This window comes from Charadrius vociferus, unplaced genomic scaffold (assembly GCF_000708025.1).
Source record: "Charadrius vociferus isolate BGI_N301 unplaced genomic scaffold, ASM70802v2 scaffold163, whole genome shotgun sequence".
In the NCBI taxonomy this organism is placed as follows: domain Eukaryota; kingdom Metazoa; phylum Chordata; class Aves; order Charadriiformes; family Charadriidae; genus Charadrius; species Charadrius vociferus.
In genome coordinates, this window is record NW_009648332.1 from 1,849,746 (window position 1) to 1,867,194 (window position 17,449).

Sequence of the window (17,449 nt, forward strand, 5' to 3'; positions counted from 1 at the left end):
GATGTGCGGGGATGATTTCTAGGGACATTTAGCACCACTTTGGTTTTGGCTGTGCCCCTGAAGCCACAGCCCAGCCTCTGTGCTGCGGGAGGAGAGCGATGGCCGTGGCCCAGGGTGGGATCCTGCTCTGGTGGGTGATGGGGAAAGCTGGGATTTTCCTCCTGCCGCCGCGTCACGCCCACGTGTTGCATCTTCCCTTGAGCTCAACGTGTTTCAAACCTGAGCTGTTTGCTCAAGGTTTAAGCTCGCCTGGAGAGAGCGTCGGTGGTGCTCGGTGCTGCGCTGCCCTGCTCGGACAAAACCCGCTCCCCAGGGACGAGGGATGGGCGACCCTGGGATACGGCACTCGGGAGGTCGCAAGCAGTGTGACCTTATCGGTGGTTGTCCGGGGCTCGGGGAGGGTCAGCACTGCGGCTGTGGGATGCAGGATGCTCTGCAGCTCCATACCTGGGCAGTAAAACACTGCTGTGGGATGCAGGATGCTCTGCAGCTCCGTACCTCCGCAGCAAAACGATGCAGGGATGCAGGATGCTCTGCAGCTCCGTACCTCCACAGCAAAACGATGCAGGGATGCAGGATGCTCTGCAGCTCCATACCTGGGCAGCACTGAGGTGTAAAGCGCTGCATGGAGGGAAGAGTATTTCTACCATTTTTAAAAGATCACCATGCAAATGGTAGGGATTGTGCTGAAGTGCGATGGTTTTTCTCCATGCTCGCCAGCGAGGCTATCACTCAATCGCAAATGCCATCTTGCTTGCTAACGGGGTTTGCTAACGGGTTTCCTCCTGACATCCCGGCATTGCTGTCCCAGCAGAGGCTCTTCGAGGGTTGGGTTGGCTCTCAGAGCATGACTGCAGCCTCACAAAGGGCTTCCAAGCTCATACTTGCTTCTTGGGGCGCATTAAGGGCGCAGAAACTTGGTGGGCTCATCATGGCAGTGCTATCAGGATGGGTGCTATAGAATGGGTCCTATAGGATGGGACCTATTTGGGTGATGGAGAGTACAAAAGCCCATAGCTGTCGTTGCTACTCAATACGGGAGTCCTCAAAATTGGCAATAAATCGATCCATCCTGGTTAATTCAGGGCTCTGACGTGCTGCCCTGGGTCTGGCTGCAGCGGTGCCGGCTGTTCCCGTGCAAAGTCCGGCATTTTCCTCCCCATCTGCCTCGCCGGGGTTTATATGAGGTGCTGGACTTTGTACCCATGCAGCAAGTCACAGCCCTTTTTTTGACTCCATGGCCACCTCCTCCTCAATTTAAGGCACTTCCATCCCTCCACCAGCATATTTAATAAAAGATGCTTTGCAGAGAAGATGCTACGACAACATCTTCGAACATCAGCAAAGCCACTTTTGCTAAAAATGATGATTTTTTTGTTGTTGTTGTTAACCTGCTGCTTTGTTAGAGAAGGGGATTTGATTCTTTATTATTATTATTTTTACTGGGTTTTTTTTAAAGGCTCATTGTGGAAAAACTTTACTCTTCACAGATCAGCAGACACATCCATCAGGGGCCGCTGCAAGTGGGGACGGATGCTCGGCCGCCTCTGTAGGTACACAAAACCCGTTTGAACGCCTGCGAAAGGTTACGGCGGCGCTTGAAAAGCGCCGCCGTAACCTTTCGCAGGCGTTCAAACGGGCTTTGTGTTATTACACGAAGATGGTGGCCATCAGCATCTTGTCGGGGACGGGCAGATGGCGTTCACCTGCTCCGGACCAACTTCTTTCGCCCTTTGCCTTTGGTGTCGGGGAATAATACCAGGGCAGCTGCTAGCAGTAAAATAGGCTTAAGCAAATGGGATATTTTGGCATTCAAGTGCATGACAAGAATGGGAGTATTTGCATTAATTCCCTCCTCTCTTTCCCCGCGGCGGGAGATGATGGAGAAAACAGGGATGTTTTCCCGCGGGGCAGAGCCGGCTCCTGGTCTTCTCTGGCTGGACCAGGGGTGAGAAGTGTTGATGCTGTGCCGGGGTGTCAGTGCTCCATCCCTCAGCATCCCACTGCCCAAACAATGGAAATGGATGTTTTTCTGGGGAAGTCACGGTGTTTCCCACTGCAAGCGCCGAGGGGAGTCTCACCCTTTGCCCTGGATCAGGATGAGGGTTAGGTACCGGGCAGCACTGGTCCCCCATGTGAACTTGCAGCTTATTTTGTATTATTTTTGATTGCAAACAGCAACCGATGAGATCGGCTAGCTGAAACACAAGGTGACAAAAATAAAATAAATATATTTGTAATCTGCACCCATCTTTAATGGGGAAATCGCTGCCGGGTGCTGGATGCCTTTGGGGTGTTTTGTGGTGCACCAGCTAACCGGCGGGATTGGCAATATCCTCATCAGTTGTTAGTAAATCCTTTGGACAAGTTAAAACTATGTTTTTTTCAAATGCACGTGGTGCAATGGCATGGCGTTTTTTTCTAAAGCCGCGGATTGTATTTTTTTTTTTTCTCTCTCTTTTAAATTAGATCACCGATTTGAATCTAGCTTTTCTTCTAACCCCTTCCAAAATTCGCTTGGCTGTTTCAAGCTGGAAGAAGGCAAAAGGCAGAGGAGCGGTGATTTGTACAGCCGCTGGGAAGCAGAAGTTGGACTGCCAATGCCAGCAGCCTCCCTTGCACCTCATTGCCAAATAATTACTATTTTTTTGAGAGGGAGGCAGTATTTTTCCTTAATCTGAGCTTTTCAAAGGCCAGTAAATGAGAGGGCTTGATTTCAGCCCTGATGCTTAATGCAAGGATGGAAGGTGAGCTGGTGCACGTGCTGACGAGCATCCGGCCATGCAACCCCTCATAATTGTACCCCGACAGCAGCAGTGCCAAGTGAGGGGCATCCCGAGGAGTAAACACCCATCTGCTTTAACCATCACAACTTTGCAGAAAACTCCAGCAAATTACCTCTGCCAGCGGCTTTGCTTGCTGGGGCTTCTACCCTGTCGTTTTTTAAAAAAATAAAATATTTGTTTTTAAATCTGAAATTAATCTTTAAGGTTTGTGTGAAGCTTTTGTAGGTACATCAGGAGGAAATCTAGGGGCAACCACAAAGTGTCTGGTGTGGAGAAAAATACAGGTGATGGCCGAGGAGCCCTCGGTTGAGCCCAGCATCCCGCACTGATAGATGAGTGGTAGATTAATAGTCCTAAGCAATTGCATTATCTAATGAAAATTTTATATAATTATTTTATATAACTTTTTTGGCAGGTGGACCCTGAAATGGATGGTATTGATTGCTGGAAAAGAGCCTGGCCTGTCTCTTGCTAGAATTATTAGAGGGGAATTGATAGTAATTAATACCTGTGTATTTACAGCATTTTCCAGGCTGCTAATTGCACGAGATCCATTTGAGCTGTTTGGCAGCGGGGAGGTACACTGGTTTTAAGGTGTGGGCTGGACATGGGTCTTGTGCTGGGGAAGGTGCCGGCTTCACCTTCACCCCAGACTGGGGATGGGGATGCTCAGGGATGCCTGTGGCAGAGCATCCCTGGGTACCAGGAATGGGGATGCTCAGGGATGCCCATGGCAGAGCAGCCCTGGGTACCAAGGAGGGGGTGCATCCCTGCACCCAGCTGTGTGGCGTGAAGCACCGGAGCTCTCCCCCCTCCAAATCCCTTCCTAAGTCAGGGGGAAGCATCACCAGCAATCCCAGTTTAACTTCCCAGAAGTTTCCCTTTGTAAACCTTTCCGTACACACACACGCGTGCAAAACCGAGCCTAATTACATTTAGTCTGTTTTACACCTCCCATGCTTATCACACACACACCCCCCTCCACCCTCCCATCCCCCCCCCCTAGAGAAAGCCAGCTCAGCAGAGCGCGCTGGGTGTTTGCGTAAGGATGTTTGTAAATGTTAGCAGGAACGCTGGCGGGCTGGGTGAGCAGATGTCCGGGAGATGCTACCAAGAGCCTTATTTACAAACTTGTAAATGACTGAAGGGGTTTCCTTCCCGGGGATAAGGGGGACGCCGACTTAAGAGATTAAAATCCTATTGTTTCGTGGCCGGGGCTGCTGTCTCAGATTATCCTTTACAAGGGAGGGAAGAAAAAAAAAAAGCCCAGTATTAGCTTGAAACATCATTCAGCTGTTTTGCCTTTTTTGGGTGGTTTTTTTTTTGTGTGTGTGGTTTTTTTTTTTTTAAAGCTCAGGGAGAATACAGGGCTGGGGGTTGTTTCTTTTTCAAGAAGGGGGGAAAACAGTGGCCGAGCGTGGCTGTCCCCAGCTGGGGCGTACGCCGGCGCTTTGTGTGCCGGGGCTGCCCGTGCCGGGTGGCTTGTAGATGATGTATTTAAAATAAATGCAAAAAGTTTGCCATATCCTAGAAATATAATTAAGCTGAACTTGTATGCATAGCTCAGTGTCCCACGGGAGCACGGTGACGGCGTTTGGGTGATATGGCGATACCGCTACAAGCTCATTTCATCTATTTTTCTTTATGGCTCTTCTTACCAATACGCAAAGCTTTATCAGCCTCCTTTTACCTTCTTTTACCCTAAAATAAACCAAAACCGGTTTGCTTTGTCTCCTGGACTGTCCAGCCAAGTGGCTGGCAGTGGAGGAAGCAGGATGGTCTCCGGTGTACCCCAGCTGGAGAGCATCGTGCGCCCCAAAAACACCCTGAGCCCACCTGAGAGGCTTTTCAAGCACCATGTTTTTGAAGTGGGTGCCACAGTAGCGGCGGCACACAGGCTGGCGTTTGCGCTGTCGGCTCCGGTGGGCTGGTGTGTTAATTATTTTCGTGCACGTTGATGCAACGCCGATGCTGCCACCGACCCACGGAGGGGACTGATGCAGGAGAGCATCTGAGGGATCGGTCCGGAGGAAGCGGTCGGCGTGCCGTCCTCCCCGGCGTTAATCGGGTTACTGCGAGGTGTGGGAGGGTTCTATTATTAAATTTAAAACCTGGCTATGTAAGATGAAGGCAGCTTTAACGAGATGAAAAGGCTTAACTGGAGTCCAATTAAATTCCGTATTACCTGTTTACGCAGCCTGCTTAAGTCCTGACCTGCACGCTGATTTCTTCCGTATGCTCCAAAGCCTGTGCTTTAGGCAAAAAAATAAAATCAAAGGAGACAGATAGACACCAGATCACCGACACGTCCCGAGCATCCCTGCACGCTTGTACCAGAGGCAGCTGCCCTCAAGTACCTGGTGCTGCTCCCGCTGTGGCTGCGAGGTGTGAGACGCAGCCAAAACTCCTGGGTTTTGCCCCTGGAGCAGGGGCAAAACCATCTTGAGCCCCATCTTGAGATGGGGCAAAACCATCTTGAGCCAAAAAAGCAAATGTCTGGCCATCCTTAGCTTGGTTTTAGGTCTGTGCCATGAAGACATTTGCTCTCATCATCTCGTGGCTGGGATGATGGAGGCTGGGTACGGCAGTGCTGGTGGTGCTTCCCACGGAGGGAGCATCCCCTCTGCTGCCTGCCAGCACCTTGCACTGCTGTTTGGAGGTGATTTTTGTTTAAAAAAAAAATAATAATGGTGAAAGCCAGCCACGGGGTGCTGGGGGGAGCTGCGCAGCAGCTCGTATGGCCCAAAGCTGCTCGCCCATAACGTGTGGTGGGGAGACCGGTTCGCCTTTAGCGGCAAAGTAAATACCACTGGTGGGAACTGGGTCCTGTTTTTCATCGAAACCATCGCTTGTTGTTGGCGAAGTGTGGTGAAGGTTTGGGCGGGCAGCAAGCTGGGGCTCAGCTGATGCCCTGCCACCCCACAGGTATCGTCTCACCGCGCTGCTGGGAGCCGTGCAGGATGGGATGCAGGGTTGCCCGGTGATGGGGATGAGGGGGAAGGATCCCATTGCAGCATCCCAAAGGCTGCTGTGGGGACAGCACATCCACAAAGCTCCCCAGCTCCTCAAACCCTCCCTTGTCGGGTGCTGCCTTTTATTACAGGGGTACCCTGGGGCTGGGGGATTTCAGCCCAGCGGCTCTGCTTTGGTTTTTAAATTCAGTCCCCCGAAACCCTCTCGGCCTCGGTGGTGCCTCATCGTTTTCGGGTCGGGGGTGGGGGACAGGAAACCGCTCGCCGCACCCTGCTCTCACCAGCCTCCGCGCCCAGCAAAGACCTCAGCTCTGCCTTAAAGGAAGTAAATAAATAAAAAGCACCGGTCCGCAGCTCCTCCCGGGGCTGTGGGACCAGCGGAGGTGAGTTGTGTTCCCGGCCTGGGAAAGCGAATTGGGGTGACACCCAAACACTGTCGGGGCAGCTCGGAGCCGTCGCCCCGGTGCCTCTTCCCTGCTGCTCTTAAACGCAATTAATACAGTGGAATAACCTGGTTTCTTCCTAAGGATTAGGTTAAGAAAACAAGACATCTTTAATAGCCTTTTTACATCTTGCATAGATTTTAGCTGAAAAAAAACGACTGGTTTGGCAGCGCAGCCAAACAGCACATCTTTTCTTTTTCTTTTTTTCCCATTTTTCCCCCATAACCTGATGCCGGCGGTCCGGCGCGAGCGGGCTCCTACCGATAATTCAAGTGCCCAGCTCCTGGCTGTGCTGTTTTGTCCGATTTCCATTGCCTCCTGACCTCCATCCTTCTTTATTTGCAAAGCTATACTCGCAGGCAGCGGTAATAAATCAATTAATGACTCTGATGAATCGTTTAATGGCTGACAAAATAACACTACAGTCAACAGCTTGGATCTCTACAGCAGTACCAGAAGACGCTGGTTGACTCAGGGTAGGGAGACGAAACAGAGACTGTTAGCTCAATTAGTGCAATTAGTGTGCGATTTAAAGGCTTAGACGGCATCTGCTGGCGTACCAAGCCGGTGTGTTAACTGAGAGCTTCGGTTTGGAAGCGAAACGCGGCGATCCAGATTGTCATCGCTCCACTCGCTTCCACCAAAAAAAGGGGGAAAAATCCAACGTACGTGGGGGGAAAAAAATAAATAAATATATATACGTATGTGTGTGTTTATATAGCTATATATGCATGCCCCGGGAACTGCATTTTGTTTCCAGCATGCAGAAAATTTACCACCTAATAAAAGGCAAACGAGCCGGCGTGCTGGCTGTGCCGGAGCTGTCCGTGCTCATCGGCGGCAGCGGTCCCCGGTGTGTTTTGGTGGAAGGGAATTTGGGGCGTCACGTGCCACCGGGGACCTTCGCCTGGCTGGAGATGGTTTCGGTTCAGCGCCAGCTTGGGACGTGGTGGCATGGTGGGCTTCGTGCTCCTGCGCTGCCCGTCTCCTGCCTGTCCCCTTCCGCATCTCCGCCTTGCCCGTACCTGCACTGAGGGGATCCGGGTGGGCTTAGATATTCACCTGGTGGAAGGGGCTTGGCAGGCAAACTCCAGCCTAAATCTCCAGAATCCCTAAAAAGAGTTTCTTAACCAAAATGGTGATAATAAGCCAGGTGAGGTGAGCTGGGAGGGGAAAAAAGTCCTATTTTTTTTGGAAATTTGGTGCTGGAAAGTCCTTGGGGTTTGGATGCTGACCCGCAGGGTTCGAGTCCTCACCCTTCGGGTTTGGGAAATTTATTCCCGCTGACTTTTTTTCCCTCTTTTTCTTTCTTTTCTGGCCCATCCCCAGGGTTTTCCAGAGCTGCTCCAGCCGCGGCTGCGCTCCCATTGCTTCGGCAGGGCTAAAGGTGCCTCCGTGTTTACCTTAGCGGCGGCGATGGGGAGGGGAATAAAAAAGAAATAAAATGTCACTTCGCAGCCTTGTAAATCATTCATCAAGGGCTGACCAATTTGGCTCCCATCCTACAATATGCTCAGGGCACTTGCGGGTTTTTAATTACCGAGTTCTGCCAAGCGCCACATGTGCGAGGAACTTTAAATCCCCGTTTACGCTGCGAAGGCATAGGTGAGGTTTCAGGGTGTTTAGCGCGGAAAAATACTCTGCGGTTTTGTGGAAAAATGGGCATTTTGCTTCAAGGTTTGCTTTGGCTGCTTTGCTCTGCTCCCTCCGCTCCCTGTTGCAGAGGGAAGGAGGAGGGCAGAGTACTTTCCCCCTGGATCCCATCCTCACTTCCCCACCGCTTCGGGATCCATTTCATTTTGGGAGATTCCCCCAGCAAAGGATTATGGTGTGCTGGAAATCTCTTGAAACCATAAAATATCACCTTGGCAGCTTTATTGCAGCGCTCGCCGCCTTGGGAGAGAAGCGTTTTGCGTGATAGAGGGTTTAATAAAGGAAATTCCAAATGGGCTCGCTGCAGTTTGGGGCTCAGTCTTATATATTTTTGCATTAAGAACCGTCATCTGCTTTGCAGAGAAACTGCAATATGTTCATGGCCTTGGATTAAGATTTGGTTTTACTTTTATAGCTGACCCACTTGGGGGGAATGGAGGAAGGGGGAGAACTGGGTTCACTCCCTCTCCCGTCTATTTTTGCTGCCGTCTGATGTATAAAAAGAGCCTGGAATGGGCAGGCTTATTTTTCCTGCCAGGACTTTTTTTTTTTTTTTTTTTATGAACTGTAAAAACACTCAGATCTGGCCTTTGCTGTGGATGTGGGGGAGGGAGGCTGCTCAGGATGCCTCATCCAGGGGCACGGGGGGAGCGTGGCGTGGGCTGTGCCCGGGGGCGCGGGACCCCGTAGCCGCAGGGGGACCTCAGTTATTTCGCCAAGCTTTCTGGTCCAGAATAGCAAGATTCCCAACCAGACATCGGGGTTCCACCTTGGCAAGCCTTAGTCCTTAATAACAATCTTTAATTTTCTGGGCTGCCCAAGTCCTGACACCCCGGTTTCCCCCTCTGCTCACATAGAATCATGGAATGGTTTGGGTTGGAAGGGAACCTTAAAGATGATATCGTTCCAACCCCCCTGCCATGGGCAGGGACACCTCCCACCAGCCCAGGTTGCTCCAAACCCCGTCCAACCTGGCCTTGAACACCTCCAGAGATGGGGCATCCACAGCTTCTCTGGGCAACCTGCGCCAGTGCCTCACCACCCTCAGAGTGAAAAATTTCTTCCTAATATCTAATCTAAATCTCCCTTCTTTCAGTTTAAAACTGTTCCCCCTCGTCCTATCGCTACAGTCCCTGATGAAGAGTCCCTCCCCATCTTTCCTGTAGGCCCATTTTAGGGACCAGAAGGGGCTATAAGGTGTCTCTGAAGCCTTCTCTTCTCCAGGCTGAACACCCCCAACTCTCTCAGCCTGTCCTCACAGGAGAGATGCTTCAGCCCTCTGATCATCTTCATGGCCTCCTCTGGACCTGCTCCAACAGGTCCGTGTCCTCCTTATGTTGGGGGCCCCAGAGCTGGATACAGGACTCCACGTGGGGTCTCACGAGAGCAGAGTAGAGGGGCAGAATCACCTCCCTTGACCTGCTGGCCGCGCTGCTTTAGACGCAGCCCAGGATGTGGTTGGCTTTCTGGGCTGCAAGCGCACATTGCCGGTTTGTGTTGAGCTTCTCATTACCCAACACCCCCAAGTCCATCTCCTCAGGGCTGCTCTCAATGGATTTTCTGCCCAGCCTGTGTTTGTGCTTGGGATTGCCCCAACCCAGATGTAGGACCTTGCACTTGGCCTTGTTGAACTTCGTGAGGTTGGCACAGGCCCACCTCTCCAGCCTGTCCAGGTCCCTCTGGATGATGTCCCTTCCCTCTGGTACGTCAGCCACAACTTGGTGTCATCGGCAGACTTGCTGAGGGTGCACTTGTGCTTGTCACCGCATCGGATGCGGTTGGGGGCCGGGACTGGCTCGGCTGCTGTCAGGACGTGGGGTTTGGTGGGGTTGGGGTGCTCCAAGCTTTGGGGTAAAATCAAGCCTGAGCAGGCTCATGTGTACCCCATCCGCTCATGGGATTTCCTCGATGGAAAATTTTTCCACCAATTTTTTTCATGGTGGGCAATTTTCCTCGTCCCTGCCACATGGTTTTAGGTGGGTGAGGCCGTCGTAAAAATTCGTGGAGGGAGTAGTTCAGTAGTCCAAACCCAATTAATATCACTTGAGCTTCTTTGTAACTGCCCTGGGAATGGGGGTTCGTTTGGCGATGGGTAAATGAGAGGGCACTTCAATGGCACAGGTATCACTCCTAACCCAGCAGGGATGTGTGTCAGGAGGGGTCTTTGGGGAAAGATCTTCTTCTTAACCATTGGCCTTCTGGGTGGGAGTCTCCTATCATGCTGCTGCTTTCCCAGCGCTGCTGGCTCTGCAGCGCAGCGAGGAAGTCAATACGAATAGAGATGCTGAGCAGGAGTAAGCCGGGTGTCCGGGTACCCCATGTCCGCCCCCATCCCTCCTTTTCGGGGCAGGAGCCACTCGGGTGGCTCGTTCTGGGGAGCGTGACCCCACAGATTGGGTACAATGAATTTGGAAATTCATAATAAAACCTTGGCGTGCTGGTGAGGTCAGGGCGGCATCCTTTTCGGAGGACAGAAGTGAACCGGTGAGTGGCGGGGGAGAGGTGGGGTAAGAGAAGCGTTTAAAAAGCCTTAAAACAGCTTCTGCCTGAAGTGACGGGTTGGATGAGGCTCCTCGGTGGATTAACAAGACTAAATGCCTGGGTAAATGAATAAATAAGCCCCAGAATTGTCCCCAGTTTTTGTGCAGCCACTTCTCCATGGGTGAATCAGAGAGGCCGGTGCCCCTACGGCTCCGAGCATCCTCCTGGGGTGGGGGAAAGATGCTCGGGGCACGGAGAGCAACGCGTAGGGCATAGGGAGCGATGCTCGGGGCTCTGGAGGTAACAGACTCGTTGACTCAGGGTGGTGTGGCAGGAGAGACGGCTTTTTTAATGTGTTGTTTTTTTCTTAACTCCAACTCAAACCCACCATGTTTGTCCTGGTTTTGTTCCCCGCAGAGCGCAGCTGCCGCCCCGAGTCCCGTGCTTGGAAACATTCCCCCGAACGACGGGATGCCTGGGGGCCCCATCCCACCCGGTTTCTTCCAGGTAGGCTGCCGCTTCTTCCCGGTGCTCTCCTCCGCCCCATGCACGTGTTCGCTTACGCTCTGGGTGTCAGCGCTGTGGTGCCTGTGTTTTTTTCCCAGGGGGATGCTAGGGAAGCAGCGTGCCTGCGTAGCTGACCTGTCTAGGAATAACTCCTGTTCTGCTGTCCTTCCACGTTTGCTTTTTTTTTTTTTTTTTTTTTTTTGCGGCCTCTAAGCAAATTTTTTTCTTCCTCGAAGAGGTTACAGTGTGTTTACAACCAATGGTTTTTTTCCAAAGCTGCTTGGTTTGTGTTTGGGTTGAGATTGTATTTGTTCTCCGGTCCTAACAGACGTGCATAATTGAAAACATTCTGGATTTTGGTTCCTGAAACTTCCCCCTCAGCTCCTCCCGCCCCCCCCCCCACCTCTGGTTAACCACTTGATTTTTTCCAAATGCAATCACTGAAAGCATTAACAAACTCTGGCTGCGGCTGCAGGAGCCAGCTCCGGCCAAGTCCCCGAATGCCGTGGAGGCACCTTGTAAGCAAATACCTAGCAAAGTCCCCGAAGTCCCCTCGCTCCGTCCTTCTCCCACGCCGAGCTCCGACTGAGGAGGGGGTAACGTATGTTTGGAGTGACGCTGGTGGAAAGGATCTCGACAAGCACACAGAAAAGGAGTTTTCAAAACTTGAACCGGGGGGATGTGGGGGGGATTTGGGGGTGGTTTCTCTGGAATCCCTCTGCACGGCATGAGCCGCACCAGTTTGCAGCGGCATAAGCTCTCGGTGCATTCAAATCTTCCTTCTTGAGGAAGAAACACTTGTTCGTGTAACAAATGGGATAAGAGTTGAAAGGAATATTTGTTTTGGCAAGCTAGGTTTTTTTTTTTTTTATCTGGGCTTGTGATTTGTATATGGGAGAACTTCTCGGGCAGTAGACAGGCAGACTCGATAAGGCTCTTGTGATTTATTGTGGCGATATCTGAGCCCGATATCGCCGTTTGTGTGTGGGAAGAGGGGTCCCATCTTTTTTTTTTTTTTTTTTTTTTTGTGAGAGAGATCCCATTTCCTGAACATGCTTATGACATAGTAGGAATATCCGATATTGATCGGGAACCCTAAAACAGGCAAAGCTTGTAGCAGCGCTCGGCGGCACGGGGTGAAGCCAACAGCAGAGATGCTATCTCGCAGGTCATAGCTGCTGCCAGCAATTCGAGTGCCAAGCTGCTGCTTCCAACAAATGTGTCTCCAAAAGTCCTGATCTCGCCCCACGGTGAAGCTGACTGTCCTTTGGGGGCTCCTGCTTCACGCAGAGCTGCGAGGGCTGCAAAACTGGCACGGAGTTAGGGCAAGGCTTCAAGAGTATGGGTTGGCTTTCCCCGCGAGGGGAAGGTGAGGAAGAGGAGTTGCATCTCCCCAGACGTGCTGTGCATGCTCCCGTCTCGACTCTTCCCGTTGACAGCCTCCAAGCTGTCCCCTCTGCTTTCCTTTCTGCCCTCCTGTCGCATTTTTGCACGGAGGGTCCAATTTAGGAGCGCACAACCCATCCCAGCTCCCTACCTCTCCTGTGGGAGGATCAGGAGCCACTGGGGAAGGGGGGCTCAAAAGCAGCCCTGCTTTCTTAGGACCTCTGCTGGGGGGTGGTCCTGAAAACCCAGCAGAAGTAATGGCATCGGCGCAGGTGTCGTGTGCGGGGATGCTGCCCATCCCCAGAGCTGCCGGAGGGAAGCGAGGACGGGTACCGATGCATATGGCTCGCATGTGATATCTCGAGAGCCTGCCTTTCCTGAAAGCCCTCCAACATCTGGTTTCTCCTCCCAGCCCTGGGGATGGAGGGGAGGAGGGGAGAAGAAAAATCCCACCTTTTAACACAGTCTGAACATCGCCTCCATGAAAGCCTGTCTGATTTATTGCAAGTGCTGGAGCTCGTTCCAGCTTCAGGAGGTGCTGGAGACCAGCTCTTGCAGAGGTGGGCTGGAGGCTCAGCGGCGGGCTGGTCGCAGCTCAGGGGTAATTTCTGATCTCTGTAAGAAAGTAAAGTGCTGAACTTGAAAGGACAAAACCAAAAAGGTCACAGGAGATGCAAAAGACTTCTCCCTGACCCTTGGTGTGCCAGCCCTGGGAGTGAGTGAGGTTCCTGGTGGTACCACCTCGGTCGGTCCCCTCCTTGTGCCAGGAGACCAAAGGATGGAGAGGGCTTGAGGGCGTTCAGCATCTCGCTCTTCTGCACCATGCTGCAGGCACCAGAGACCTGCAGGGATATCCCTGAGGGTAGAAGGCATGGGCAGACCATTTTTGAGAGGGTTTGGAGGGTCTGATCCTGTCCTGGCATGGTGGGGCATCACACCGGGAGCTGAGGAGGGAGTCACCAGGGAAGCTCAGGTTGCAGAAACGCTGCACTGCGGCCCTTGGGGGTGCATGACCCTCCCCCAGCCTCACACATTCGGATGTGCACCACTGTTTGGCAAAGGGGAAAAAAATTATATGGACCATTCCTGGGAGCTAGTGGCCCAAAAACCCATGGGAATGAGGTTGGAGGAGAAGTGCCACGCCGGGAAGGGGACAATAGAGGAGGAGCCCAGGCTGTAGCACCCATCCGTAGCCGCTGTCTTGCAGGGAGAGTCCCTTCCCCATGCTGGGGCTCAGCAGCAACCTTCGGGCTGGGGGCCAAGGGAGATGCAGCCTGCAGCGTCTCCCAAAACCCTTCCCAAAAGGGTGGGAAAGGAGAGGCCCTGGTCGCCCTTGGGTTGCCGGGGCATTGCGTGGTGCCAGCCGGCGGCACGGCATCAGACAGTGCTCCGGACAAAAGGTGGCCGGGTTGACAGCCGAGGTGGGTAGATGCTTTTATTTAAATCTCTCTCTTTGTCCCTTTGAGATGAGCAAACAAACCCTCTGCTCATCCTCCTAAAGGTCATCGGAGGCGTTCCTGCTTTTGTTTTGAAACCTGGATTGATGCCGGGGTGCAGATCCCTTAAAGGAGGGACAGGGGGGTGCCAGGGAAATGTGGGAAGGAAAATTAAAAATTGAAAGCAATCCATACCACTCCTTCTTAACAGTAAATAAATGGGGAGGGGGGTCCAGTCAGCACCCCCCGCTACGGCCGTGCCTCCTCTCCCCGGTGCAAACTCCCTGCGCCGCCCCGTACCCAGCGCGCTGATGAAATGGAAAGTTGACCATAAATCAATGTCGGCGGCTGCGTTAGCTATGCATCAGCGGCTCAGCGCCGAGATGCACCAAAACAAAGCGCCGGCTGCTCGGTGTTCCCACACTGCCCCCTAATGCAGAGAGACCTCGGGAAGCGGGGAGGACGGGGGGCTCCAGAGCCCGGGGGGCTCCCCCAGACACCCCCTGTCCTCCCCACCTCTCCTCCCTGCATCCCGAGATGCGTCTCTTTGGGTAAGGTCCCCCACGGGGGTGAGGATGGTAAAGCCAGGGGCAATAGGAAAGGGTCCATGTTGTCCTGCTTCCTCCTTGGATGCCACCATTTTCCCCCTGCTCGACTGTCCTGACGTCTCGGTGGGATTTGCCACCACTCCGCGGGTGCCACCAGCTATGGTCAACCAGCTCCGGCCAAGAGCCACAAAACTGGGCTGCCCTTCCTGTAATCCCTGGGAGTAGAGCTCAGTGTCAGCCTTGCACCAGGCAAGGTTTGAAGGAAGGTGGCTTACGAGCTGGAGGAAAGGAAGAGCAAGCACTGGAGAAAGTTGTGGGGTTTTTTTCTGGAAGTTTAGTAGGATGCCCGAGGCTTTTGTACCGAGCGTCTGGAGCATATGGTGGGATTTGCAGTCAACTTTCTCTCGGGTGCTCCAGCCAGATGGAGGTGACTGTTCTTGGCTCCGGCTGACACGGGTTTGTTTCCTGAAGAGCTTGTGTTTAACATATTCCTTAAAACCAGGCTTCTGCAGTTGGGAGCCCCAGCTGCAGGCGAGGCAGAGCTCCTGCCCACGGCTGCCTTCCGCCGTCTGCGGGGGAACTCGGCCCCCCTTGCCCTGCCTTGCCCTGCCTTGCTTTGCCCTGCCTTGCCTTGCTTTGTCCTGCTTTGCCCTGCCTTGTCCTGCCTTGCCTTGTCCTGCCTTGCCCTGCCCTCTCTTGGGAAGGTGTGGGAGGTGGCTGTGGTCCTCCTCGCTGAGGGCACCTGGAGCATCCAAAGGCTCCTTCAAAGATATCTTATTTTTTTTCTGTTGACGACTTGCAAAACTCCCCTCTCCTTCGGCAGGAATAAAGCTTCTATCCATTAAACCCAGGCACGCGTTTAATTAGTCTCCATCTAATTTATTTTGGTATGTTCTAATGTCAAAACGGGTAGGCGGGGTCAGGTGTTTTAAAACACAAGGTGCCTTCCTATTTGCGAACTCCAAGTTGTCGGCATCTCGTGGCAGCGATGCTTCGCCTTCTCGTACCATCCTGCATTGTTCTGCCACCCCCAGAGGTGCTTGGAAATGTTTTTAAATAGAAAAACTCCCCCATTAGCTGAAAGTATGTAGCCCATAAAACATGATCCATTTGTGGTGAATTACGCTGGAAACATAAATTGACACACGCAGAGCTATGATCGCCCGTGCCATTTTCCATCTTTAATATTTTACAAGAAGTTTGAGGAGTCGAGCTCGTGAAAGACGGAGTGGAAATAACCTGATCGCCTGGTAACTCCCTGTAGAAAGCAGCAGCGGCGGCAAACTTTGGTCGGCTGATGGACCGGGTTGGGCTTTTAAGGTCCTCGTAGTGTAGAAGGCGGGGGGAAATGAAGCCGAGAGGAGGTTGGGGCACCGAGAGCTGTCGGAAACAGTTTCCTCTAACACTGTTTTAGCTGTTTGGAGTTGTTTGTCAGGGTTTTTTTGAGGCAGTTACAGGAAGGTGAAGGGTAACCCCCCCCCCCAGGCAATGCATCCAGTTTAGGGAAAAAAAAAAATAGAGAAAAAAAAGGGGGGGGGGGAAATGAGAACTGGGGAGATGATGGGGTTTATTGGGTTGGGGAGAGTGCTGGTCTTGAGATGAGAGTGAATTAACTGCTCGCCCGGCACGGCGTGTCGGATGGAGCTCTGCTGAGGGGATGTGGCTCCAGGACATTTGGGATGTGGAGGAAGCAGTACTGCGTGCATTTGGCCTCCTCTTGTAACAGCACTAGTTAATAACTGCTAAATACATGGTTTTTAAGAGGAAAAAAAAGGGGGGAGGGGATTGTTCTGTTGATTGGAGCCCACATGTCATCTCTGCAAAACACTTGTCTCAACCACCGTGATCCATCGGGCTCATCTGCTGCTTCCTCCACAGCGAGGGAAACCCGTGCAAAAAAGCAACCGATCCGGCAGGCGTTCCCGGCCCTGGAACATCTGCAAATATTTACGGAGATAACGATATCCAGAGGGTCTGTGTTTCTGACGGAGCAGAGGAACGGGGGCACGGGAGGGGGCCGTGGCGGTTGCAGCCCGGAGCGAGCGTTTCGGATGCTGCCGCTCTTGCGAAAAAGAAGAAAAGAATGAAGAAGAAAGGAAAAAGAAAAAAAAAAAAGAAAGAAAAAAGCCCCTTTCGGCTCTTCCCCGCCTGCCGAGATGTTTGCACGAGCTGGGCGTCTGCAGGCACATTATCCAGAATTCTCTGCTGGGAGCGGTACCGCATGGGATAACGCAACGGTGAGGATGCAGCGGCGCCGAGCCTGGAGCATCCCGGGGAGCATCCTGGAGCGGTGGGGCAGGACCGCGCTCCGGAGGATGCCTGCGTCAGCACAAACAACTGATTCTCTCTGGATCCTATTTCTGCGGTGGGGTTTTCTCTGGTGAAAATGCTGTGGCATCTTGTAGATGCTTTTTATACAACAACCAAACGCTGCTTGCTCCGAAGCTCTGAATGTGGCCTCAAAGCCTCAACTCCGGGCCCAGCCGGAGTGCGTGTAGGTGGCCATGTCACCTGCGCATTTGATACCTGTTAACCCCACACCTTGACACACCAGGGCGTACGAGAGGGAGGATGTCAGGAATTTAATAACTTCAGGATGGGGTCTGCCTGCCTGTCCAGCCAGAACCTGGGTAACAACAACTTCCCCCTTGCAGCGCAGCAAGGCAAGTGTTGTGGAGAACCTGTTGCCTTTTTCGTTGATGGGACTTGAGGGTTGGCCTCTGCGTGTCCCAGTTTGTCCTTCCCACTCGGTTTCATCGCTCATTCACCCTTGTCAATCTTCCCTACCCCAAGTGCTGCAGCTGTGACATGTAGGAAGGGCTTTGGTGGTGGCCAGACCTGGTTGAGAGGTGCTGTCCTCCATGAACCGGTGGTGGTTGTGGGGGGTAGCTGCTGCCCCCGGTGCAGTTTGCATTCACACAGAGAGAGTTATCCACCTCAGAAGCAAAGATAAGTCAAGTTTCAACGGAGATGACTTCTGCTAAAAGTGGTTGATGCTGTGGTTGGACCACAGAAGTTGGAAGTTGAAGTCTTCTCCACTGTGGTGGGACGTGGATGGAGAAGGCAGTTGTGTTGGCACCAGGAGGGTTGTCCTGAGGTGCTGTGACCTCTTCCAGCCAAGGTTTGCCAGGCAGGGGCTGGTTGCTTTCAACTCCTGGAGAGTAAATGGTGGTGTAGATGGTGGGACTTGTATTTCCCCGGGCGCAGCGGCTGGAGCGGGGGGGCTGGCGGGAGGGA

At 52.7% G+C, this 17,449-nt stretch overlaps 1 protein-coding gene across 1 annotated transcript in view; it reads left to right on the forward strand.

Moving 5' to 3' along the window:
* SSBP3 (single stranded DNA binding protein 3) overlaps nucleotides 1-17,449 on the forward strand; it is a 56,991-nt gene that overhangs the window by 27,433 nt on the left and 12,109 nt on the right. Inside the window, exon 4 of the mRNA XM_009884817.1 lies at nucleotides 10,753-10,842. Coding sequence (XP_009883119.1) covers nucleotides 10,753-10,842 — 90 coding nt within the window. The remainder of the gene's footprint in view (nucleotides 1-10,752; nucleotides 10,843-17,449) is intronic.